Consider the following 10,333-nt stretch of genomic DNA (forward strand, 5'->3'; position numbering starts at 1 on the left):
GCGGGACGCAGCCCCGCGGGGAACCAGAGGGCGCGCACAGCCCCGGGCGCTGCCGCACATCCGCTCCGCAGAGCCCTGGAAGGTTCCTGAGCTGGTTTGTAAGCTCGGGCAAGTAAAACTGCTCCTTTCTGACACAGGCTCTGAACCCCAAAGGCGGCAGTCGGGGCTACAGAGTCAGAACGATGGAAAGTTGGCGTGAGATAAAGGGTTTTTTTTTTTTTTTTAATTATTTTTATTTTATTTTTAACACAGGATTTGCAGTTACATTACAGCTCTTTCCAAACTTTCCTCCCTATATTCTGTAAGGAGACTTTCCTCCTGCAGCAGGATACATCCTGGAGGTGTGTAAATGCTGGCCAAAGCATTTGATCATTTCTGTTGAACAGGTACCTGCCCTTAGCGCTATGAGTCCAAAGGACAGTACTGTGGGAGTGGAGACCTTCTAAAAGCCAATACTACTAGCTGCAGTAATTACCAGGAAGATTAGAGGGGTGATAGAGAGGGATATTTACTGATAAATGCACCCAGATCACAGAGTCAGAAGTTATACTCTGATAGCTGAAGAAGTACATAGTCCAACTTCATGGAGCTTTCTGTTCTTTCTTTTCCTTTTTTTTAATGTGTCTATAGATTTCTGTACATTAGAAATTTAATTATGGGTTGGTTGTTCTCATAAGGAAAATCTGAAATGAGGGTATCTTATTCACCTTCCTAGCACTCTGTCTGGCAGAGCTTAAGGAAAGACAAAACTATTTAAATACTGGTTCAGTGGCTGGAAAGGACAGTGTCTAACTGCGCAGCACATCTGTATCTCTGGGCACTTTATATCCTTTTGACAGGTGCATGATATGTGGGTAAATGATTCCTAACACGGCCCTATGTAGGGAAACAGCCTGTGCACAGCTACTTCAACCTGCCAGAAAGGTTAAGCCAGCTCTTAACGGCCACAAGCCCACAGAACCTTAAAGGCATTCTGCAACTCAGGCTTCCTGGTTGGATTGAGTCTTAATCAAAACATGATAAAAAAAAAATCTTTTTTTTTTTCTTCACGCTCAGAAGCTAATCTGGTGCTTGAATATAGGCAATGTGAATTTTAATTCATGTTCTTCGACTTAATTCAATTGAACTAAGGAAAGAAGCAACCTAGAAGAAAAAAATAYCCATGGCATGGAATTTGTATTTGTTTCCTGTAGGACTTGGGGAATATGTTTTAAAAGTATTAGCAGCTTGTTCACAATTGTATAAGTTTATCTTCAAGTGACAGGTAATTGTAGGATCAACTAGAGCCCTGTGCTGTTTGCTGCTCCCCCTTTTTTGTTTACAAAATACAAACTCAATCACAATTTCTATTCCTATGACGTACTGTCAAGTGACTTGTTATAGTTATATATATATATATATATAGGTAATTGTAGGATCAACTAGAGCCCTGTGCTGTTTGCTGCTCCCCCTTTTTTGTTTACAAAATACAAACTCAATCACAATTTCTATTCCTATGACGTACTGTCAAGTGACTTGTTATATATATATATATATATATATACATATATATATATATATATAGTGACTTGCATAGAATGATTAGAGGAATAGTTGTCCCTGTAGTCTCCAGCTGTTCTCACAATGTATGGCCACACATGCTGATAGCTTTGAAAGCGGTACAGCAGTAAGGAGGAAACAAGTTTTTCAGCTCTCCAAGCCAATAACCTTTGTCCTCCAAGGGCTTGGTGCCTGCTCTAGATCGCCCCATGGCTCCCAAACTCTGCCTGCCTCCTTGCTGCTGCCTGTGCAGCCCCTGATACTGCCGAGAAGACACAGCCCAACAAGCCAAGCCAAATCCAAACTTTCACATCCATCAAACATGAAGTTAAATTCCTAGTTCTTTCATGTGGTCAATGAGATCTAAAACATGCTGTTTTATATCTTCTCTTTCCCCTTGATTTGACAACAGTTTTCAGCCGTCAGAATCAGAAAATGTTCATGTCCTTAAAGAACAGATTTCTCATGAACTCTCTCTGAATATAACTTATTCCCTACTTTTAAGTATATCTGATTTTTATTTTTTTTAGAAAAGTGAGATAAACAAAGCGGAATGCAGATAAGAGCCTAGTACATTTTTTTTTCTTATTTCATTTTTAAACTATTATCAGATTCTTCCCCATGCCTTCCACATTGCTTTCCTGCATATTGACATCACATCAGGTTATATGGCAAGTTTGCTTTCACTAATACCCATTTCTGTCAATGCTATCATGGATAAATTTGATCACCTTTCAGTCCTGTCAGCTTCATTTTAGACAATCCTTCATAATTTTGTTAAAGCACTTGTCATAAAAATGTGCTGATTTTCAGAATAAATCACTAAAACACTGACAGCTTCAACTGCGGGCTGGAGTGCCTCATTGCTAAAAACTGCCATTCTCTGTGACTCAGTTTGCTGTTCTTTATACACTTCAACTCGAGACAAGCCTTTACGTACTATTTCAGGTTTAATTCATATTTCAAGACTAAGATTTTTGGTCAAACTCTAGTAAATATAGCCCCATAGATCACTTCTGTCTACAATTTCGTGAAATTACAAAATAATTTTTAATTCTAAAAAAAAAGTTAGTTTTGGGTCTCTTTCATAAGTTGCTTTTTCTTAACTTGAGTTTATTCAGTTTAAATCATCAGTAGGAAATCAGCCATCAGAAAAAGGTAAGTCCCAAAGCACACACTGCCTGCTTTATATAACCAAACTTTGCCGCCACCGCCACTTGCTACTTGCACTTTTTCTGTGTGTTTGTCAGRCTGCTTCTCTTCCTCCTTTGCTGGAAGAGCTCTCACGTTTAATTTTGCACAATTCCTTTGAGTCATTAAAAACGTACATACACATGGGTGATCTTGCTGCCCCTGAGAAAGAGGGACCTATATTCATCTTTCTAGGGACTAGATATACAAGTCTCTCTAAGGACTTATATTGCAGAGATATTGCTTCTGTGACTACTTCTTAACTTATTTGGGAACTCATAAGCTCAATCTGTGTGCAAGAAASGTGCAGCAGAGGGTGCAGCATGAAGCGGTTTGCACGGTAGCAAGTTGTGGTATTAACGTGCAATGTACGGCTATAGCCTTCTCCCCACAAGGAGAGGCAAATTACTTAAGCTACTTTTGTAATAACATAACTTCATCATACTGGACATTGTAATGATTAATCCATATGTGGCTTTTTTGGTTTTCTTTTTTCATTTTTTTTTCTTAAAATGTGCTTCTAAGTGAAATACAAGCACAGTGAAATGACCAAGTTTCTAATTTCATCTTAAATAGAGAAAAGGTGTGCTGCTTTATCTGTGAGAAGCTGACATGTGTGAACATGTGTCCCAAGGTAACAGGGTGCATTTTAAAGCAGGGGGAATCAAGGTCTGAGAGAAGTGCAGAACTTCATCACCTGCWCTTTCACACACCACCTGATATATGCAAGTTATCCACCAGCAACTGTTTAAATAATAAACCTTTCACCCCACCCAGGTTCATTAATTTTAATTGTCAACAATCCAGCTCTCTTTCTGGTAGTCCCTCCCCCCACTTTTTTAAAGCTATTCTGTAGGAGGCTGCCTAGCTCCTAATGAATAAAGACAGTTTAATTTTGTATTTTACACGCGGACTTCTCAGCCTCCCTCAGCTCTTCCTCCAGGAGCTACAGGCTTGTTTTTTTTTCTAGAGCTGCTGCAGCCCATTAACTGATATCCTGTAATGCCTTACACCACYGTTTTCAATTCCCAGGAGCTATTCTCTGTATTTACCGGCATCTCTTCTGGAAATACCGTATCATTCCCTTGTGAAATGGCTGCTGCAGGGTTGGTTTCAGGCCCCGTCCTTGGCCATGCAGCCCAGGAGCAGAGCCGGATCCTGGTGCTGCTGGACAGGCCCCCCACACAGACACCCCCYGAGCAGCCCCAACAGCGCGACCCGGCAATGGGCACAGGGACAGTGCTCCGTGTGCCGGGCGGAATGACAGCCCTGGGGGACGGGAGGCTCGGGTGGCAGCGGGAGAACCCGCGGCAGCGCAGCCACACTTCACTGCCTGCTCTATATGCCAGTAATGTGGCTAAACTGGCCTGTCCCTGACAACTGGGGCCGCCTCTGGAGCGGGGGGTGGACTCACTGACCTCGCAAACACCTTCAGATGATTCTGCTAAATCTCCATGTTGCATTTTAYACAGTGCTATTTTTCTTGACACTACTTGGCCAAGTGTATTTCCCACACCTTGTAACCCCTCTACTGCAGGACTACCGCAGGAACGTTCCTRCCTGCGATAATTCCCCTCATAATTAACCATCTTCTGAAACCACTTTCTGTCTAACAGCTGCTGCTGGGCTCCCGGGTCAAGTTTGGGAAGGTGGTGAGCTCGGCAAGCCAACTGTTTGTTTAACGTCTCCGCGCCAGAAGAGGAGAGACCTTCGCCAAGCTTTATAATGGTGGGTGGCAGGCAGGAACCCAGCCCAGAGCCCTATTGTTTTTCTTCCTTYCCCCCCCTCTTCCTTGGGGATAAGGTGGAGGAAAACAAGAAAGTGGATCCCACACGTTGGGTTCAATGACAATTACAGTATCAGCTGATTCAGGAAATTAGCAAGTGATTAGTGGTGATGTTGTCTGACAGTTTGGTGCGATCTTGAGGCTTATGTGGGCCAAGTTCTTGATCTCTCTCTTAACTGAAAAATTATACCAGCAAGTGGTTTCACTGATTTAAGCCCTCTCTGTTTGGGGGGTTGTGGTRGGATCTACCCCAAAGACAGCAAATACATCAGGGTGGGAAACTCTGTTTAGTGTCAGGGTGCAAGCATGAAGTTTGTTGGTGATACCACATGCACGGAATTCTCCTCTTTCACGGTAATGAATCCTGAGCCCTTCAGCACCAGTGTGCACATCTTTAAAAAACACAGTACTATGCAGAAATGCAGGCTAGCCCCAAGCCTCACTCATCACAAGTTAATTTTACAGGTGAACTTTGAAGTGCCTTGAGCTCTCACTGGGTTTTCTGCTCTGTGGATTCCGCTTAAACAGAGAAGAAGAGATATTTAAAAGTTTGCTGGCACTGGATTTTAAGCTCCTTTTCCTCTTGTAAATACAAACTAATACAAGTTTATATCACTGTATGGGTAGATTTGCTGCACTGAAGTTATTCTGACAGCTGGCAGCGCTGGCCAAATGTGACAGGCAGCAGAAGAGACTCAGCAATGCGGGTGATGGAAAAGGAGAAGGGTTGCACAACGTTACTCACCACCAGAGGAATGGAGCAGATGAGCACCACCAGGGAAGTGGCAATGAGCAGAATAACCATCTGGATCTCCGCTCCGGCCATGCGACGGAAGCTCCGGCGTCTGCGAAAGTCAGATAAGCGGCTGGAGGTGGTGTCCGTGCCCAGGGATGTGCGCCGCATGAACTGGCGGTGCATGCGGATGAGGGCCACGCACACCAGGATGTTGCAGATCACGGTGACCATGATGAGGAAGGAGCTGAAGCCGGCGTACATGTAGGAGTACGCGGCGTGCGTGGCCTCCTTGGCTCGCCAGTCTATGAAGCACCAAGTGTCGGGGTACTGCAAGGTGGATTTGCTGAGCCCCATGCTGGGGAGGGCGCAGAACAGCACGTTGGAAGCATAGATGGCAAAGAGCGTGAGCCCTGCCAGCTTCTTATCTACGTAGTGGTTGTAGAAATAGGCATGGTTGATGGCCAGGTACCTCTCTATAGACATGGCACAGATAATGCTGAGGCCAGAGAGTCCGAAGAAGAGGAGGATGAAGGAGCTGTACTCGCACAGCGCCGGTCCCCCCGGCCAGCGGTTCTGCAGGTAAGTGGCGATAGTGACCGGACTCACCAGGCAGGTCCCCAGCAGGTCGGTGACCGCCAGCCCGCAGACCAGCGTGTAGAAGGTGGTCTCCTTCTGCTCCTTGCGGGACTTGCAGAGCACCACGATGGCTATGAGGTTGCCCACGACGCCGAAGATGAACATGACGGTGGGGATGGTGGGGGGCTTCCCGCCCTCGCTCGCCGTCCCGTTCGCGGAGCCGTTCGCAGGTGGCATCATGGTGGAGTTGAAGGACATGATGCCCGCGCCGCCCGCCGCTGGATGGCAGCGAGAAGTGAGAGAGAGTCTCCAAGAAAAAAAAAATAATAATAGTAAGTCCAGGGCAGGCTGGGAAGGGGAGGAAGTTCAGCGTGAAAACAAAAAGTTCAAATGCGAGAGGGGCGAAGCAAGCGCTGCCGTATTTCAGGCGGAGCCGAGGCGGCCGGCGCGGTCCCGGCGCGGAGCGGGCGCGGGGCGGAGGCAGCGGCCGCCTCCAGCCCGCCCGCCCGCCGCTGCCTCCGCCCCCGTCCCACCCCGCGCGGCGCCGCCCGCCGCGGGGGTCGCGCCCGGCCCGGCCCGGCCCGGCCCGCCGCCCCTCGCGGGGGCCGCCGCTCGTGCCCGGCAGGCGCGGAGCGCAGCGCGGGCTGCAGCTCCGGCCGCCCCTCGCGCCCCATTGGCAGCTCGCGCGGGCGCCCCAGCCGCGGCGCGGCCGTTGGCGGCCGTTACGCGCCGCGGGCCCCGCTCGCAGCCGCCTGCCGCTTGAGGGGGGAAGGCGCGAGGCGGCAGCGGCGGCGCCTCCGCTCGGCCCCTCGCTGCTTCCCGAGGAGCCGGTCAGCGAGATGAGCGGGAGCGAAGGGAGGCGCGGGCCGGGCGCCGCGTGGGTGCTGGGTGCGAGCAGGGGCTTGGTAACAGGGTGACAACCCTTGCTGCTAGAGCGCGGTGTTGTGATTCGGTTCCCAGCTGCGCTTATGGAGGGCCCCAAATTGTTTTATCTGGTGCCCGTGTGGTGGCTTTCGTGCAAGGAGCTGGGGACGTAGAGCCCCTAGCGTGGAAGCGTCCACAGAAAGCAAAGCAGAATAAAACAAAACGCCAGCACCGCAGCAGATGCTTCACTGGTATTTTGGTTGGAAATGAAAGGCAGGAGTGGTGAGTGCTGGTGTTGTCAGGACAGAAACGGGAAAGCCTCGGGACTGCTTCACGGGCTCGGCCACGTGGGGCTGGCTGCGCTCGAGCCCTTTCTGTTACATTAGGTGACAGGCGATAGAAAACATGTACCCTGCAGCACGGGGCTTACGGCCTTGCAGAAACCTTGGCTCTGTTATAGCAACAGAGGGTCAAATTCACGTAAAAGTCTGTTCTTTTTCACATATTATTATCATACTCCCCCAAACAAACAAAATATTGACAGTGATGTCTATGGAGTTATTAGTGTTCTTTAAAATATTTTATTTCTGGGTAGCATTATGATATAATGGCAGAATAAAATGCGTGAGAACAAATGAACTATTTTATTTTGAATGCTGTATGACCACATGGAGGAAAAAGAAAAAAAGAAAGCAATTTTTATTATTTGATAATTTAGCTTTTTAGTAATGTTTAAYGTTGTCATCTTATGACTTTGGAAAATGGAAAAATGAATTCCATTTAAAATATAAATAGTTGGATTTKAAATAATACGCTACATAGGAATAAAGATGTTATAGCAGTGGTAGTCTGCTGAGAGAAAATATTTTATATTTATATGTTTTGCCAATACGACTGGTCTTTGACTTTTAAAGGCTAGGCACAGGAGAACACACAGCCACATGCAGGAGCAGGGCCTGCCCCATTAGACTGCCTAAACGTCAGAGGCAAATTCTAAGCAGCTCAAAATAGTTTAAAAACAAAAGCACAGGCTGCTCTTTTCTTATCTTTCAAATACTTTCCTGTGTTTCCGTGTTAGCACAGGCCCAGGTGTTCCAGGAAAGTTGTCACAAGTGCACAGCACTGGATTCAGGCTCTGTAATTACCCTTGTTTTCTCAATGATTCCTGTTTTATACGCTGAGACCTTGGTGCTCTGGCATTAGAGAGAGGCAATAACATGGGATTAAAGTAAAGCAGGTGCAGCGGTCATTACTAGTATAGGGAAATAATTGCCCTGTTTCCCTCTAAGCAATGCAAAGATTGTAATGACTAGGGCCAGAGGAAATGATTTGTGTTTCTGCGCTGCTGCTTTTTTGACGTTTTGCTTGTTCACAGATGCAGTCTCGGGGTCCTTTGGCAGTCTCTCAACAGAGTGCTTGTCTTGAGAAGCCTCAGTCTGCAGCAGCGGAGGCTCAGGCGCTCCTGGTGGGTACGTATATGTGTGTGTTTGGGTGGGAAGGAGTGTGTGCCATTTTCCGTCCTACAAGGTCTATCTTCTAATGAATCTATCTAAAGAACTGGCTGATAGTGCAAGTAAGCAAGATGAATCAGTGAAGAGACAAGAGAAGTATAGTTYTGAATGCAACGATGTTAAAATAAGYTTTTTGAAATAGAGTTAGCTACTWAACTACAGGGCCCAGTAGARGTCAGGTGCAGAACTGGGGAACGGGTTACATGTGCTCTCTCTGTATCTCCCCGTTGTGTAAAATCTTTGGAGTTGTTACAAAAATAGACTAAGTTTTAGGAGTTTCCCTTTGAATTAATGGTTCTTATATCTGGAGTTCCTAGTCAAGATGAAAGTCGTAACTGCATAGAAGACTTAATCTTCAGATGAAAGAAGAGACTTAAAGTGGAACTGAAAAACTGAAGAAATTCCACTGCRACTTGAGCAGTCATGTTGTCATAGCAGTAATGTCACGCATTGAGCAACCACAAAAGCTGTCTGTGTGAAAACCACTTGGGTGACAAGTCAAAATACCAAAAATATCATCAAGAAAAAGGAAAAGCTTTGAAGGTAAAGAATAATAATAATAATTTATGGAAGAAAATAGCTCATTAAAAGTACTTCATAAAAATAAAGTAATATAAATGTGTTCATGTGGTTAATTCAGCATAAAAATATTATAACATTTTATTTAGAATTGTTTTTGTTTGCTTTATCATTTGTTGTCTTTAAATCAAGCCAGATAYATATTGTGATATCCCATGGCTCTAGTAGAATTATCAAATTTAACAAAAATATTTTACTTGCATCAGAACAAACTCTCTTCCTGTTTCAAATGCTCTTAAATTGTTAAAAGATTTATACTCACATACACGAGTGAACTAGTATGGCTTGTTTAGCTGAGTTGTATAACTCATTGTGGTTCTCGCCCACTGAAAGACATTTAAAATAGCATACTTTTTTTCCCTTTTTTTTTTTTCCTGTGGTGTCGTGAGAGGCTCATAACTTTTCAGCCTGTCTTAGCTGCCACACGATAACCGTTTTAAAGCTACTTCATCCAGCTTAGTGTTCTGAGGCCTTGTTTGCACTGCGTAGAGGCTGTTGGAATAATTATTTGTAGTGTTGATGCCCATGTAGGCATTGCAGGTGTGGAGGTGCTGCTGTGGGCTCCGCTTCCAGAGGAGCGAGGCTTTCAGCAGCTTCATAAATCAGGCAGGAGAACCTCATTGCTGGCACACAGCCAGTTTTGAAAGCTGTGGCCCGAGTTCTTATCATGTTGCAGGTCTGAAAAATGTTTTGCATGCTAAACTCCCATTAAACACTGGAGATTGAGCAGCGTTTTTGAATTACTCAACAGTTCGTGAACCTTCCACCAAAAGTGGGAAATTTGAGTATGGGAAAACTTTTTGTTTATTCTGTAAGCAATTTTAATTCAGTTATCATGCTCTTGTCATTTTTTTTCCAGGAAAAAAAAAGAAGCATTAACATGAATATTACTAGACKACGTCTGTTTTGTATGCCAAAATAAAATCATTATTAATAGACAATGGGAGTAGACAGAACCAAATGTTACATAATAGTCTTTCTTCAATTGATCAAAAGGAAAGAAAAAATACACAAGGAGCATCTTGAAAACAAGTTTAAAGAAATTCTGTAACACAACATTGTAAGTAAATAAAACTTTTCATATTTTAAACTTGCCACTGTTTTTCTTGTAAAGCCCTCACATCCAGTAATCACACTGAATTTATCTCAAGAGTTCTGGTTACTATTAATATGACTACTATTATTACTAGTATAGTAACATTTCTTGAACCTTTCCTGCATCCCCAATGAAACAACTGATGAATGGGGAAATTCCCTGAGCGGGGGGAATTCTCTGGCAGGGGGTGGGAATCTCCTGGCACTGCTGAGGGATCAGTCCAGCTGCAGCGGGTCCCTGCAGGGCTCCTCAGTGGCATCTGCGAGAGCATCCGGTGGGCACCTGGGCACCCTGGTGGGAGGGCACGGTCGTGCCCAAAGCCCCAGCTCTGCCACCGTGCTGCACGCCACAGTGTATGTCAGTCATGCTGCTCAAGTTGCTGAAGGGTTTTTTTTTTTTTTCCTATTCAAATGATAGTATTAGACTTTATAGGATAATGAATGACTTGTCCTYTT

The 10,333-nt window shown here is 45.3% G+C and overlaps 1 protein-coding gene and 1 long non-coding RNA gene across 2 annotated transcripts in view; one reads left to right on the forward strand and one right to left on the reverse strand.

Moving 5' to 3' along the window:
- Positions 1-6,141, reverse strand: part of PTGER4 (prostaglandin E receptor 4) — an 11,124-nt gene extending 4,983 nt beyond the window's left edge. Inside the window, exon 1 of the mRNA XM_026036001.1 lies at positions 5,262-6,141. Within this exon, the coding sequence (XP_025891786.1) occupies positions 5,262-6,086 (825 nt within the window). The 5' untranslated portion in view covers positions 6,087-6,141. The remainder of the gene's footprint in view (positions 1-5,261) is intronic.
- Positions 6,142-8,114: 1,973 nt separating this feature from the next.
- On the forward strand, positions 8,115-9,858 carry LOC112946654. The gene is made up of 3 exons (XR_003249276.1): positions 8,115-8,161; positions 8,514-8,746; positions 9,642-9,858. It is a non-coding gene; the product is annotated as an uncharacterized LOC112946654 (long non-coding RNA).
- Positions 9,859-10,333: the final 475 nt, after the last annotated feature.

This window comes from Nothoprocta perdicaria, unplaced genomic scaffold, assembly GCF_003342845.1.
Source record: "Nothoprocta perdicaria isolate Ctin4 unplaced genomic scaffold, notPer1 scaffold_1, whole genome shotgun sequence".
NCBI classification, from domain to species: domain Eukaryota; kingdom Metazoa; phylum Chordata; class Aves; order Tinamiformes; family Tinamidae; genus Nothoprocta; species Nothoprocta perdicaria.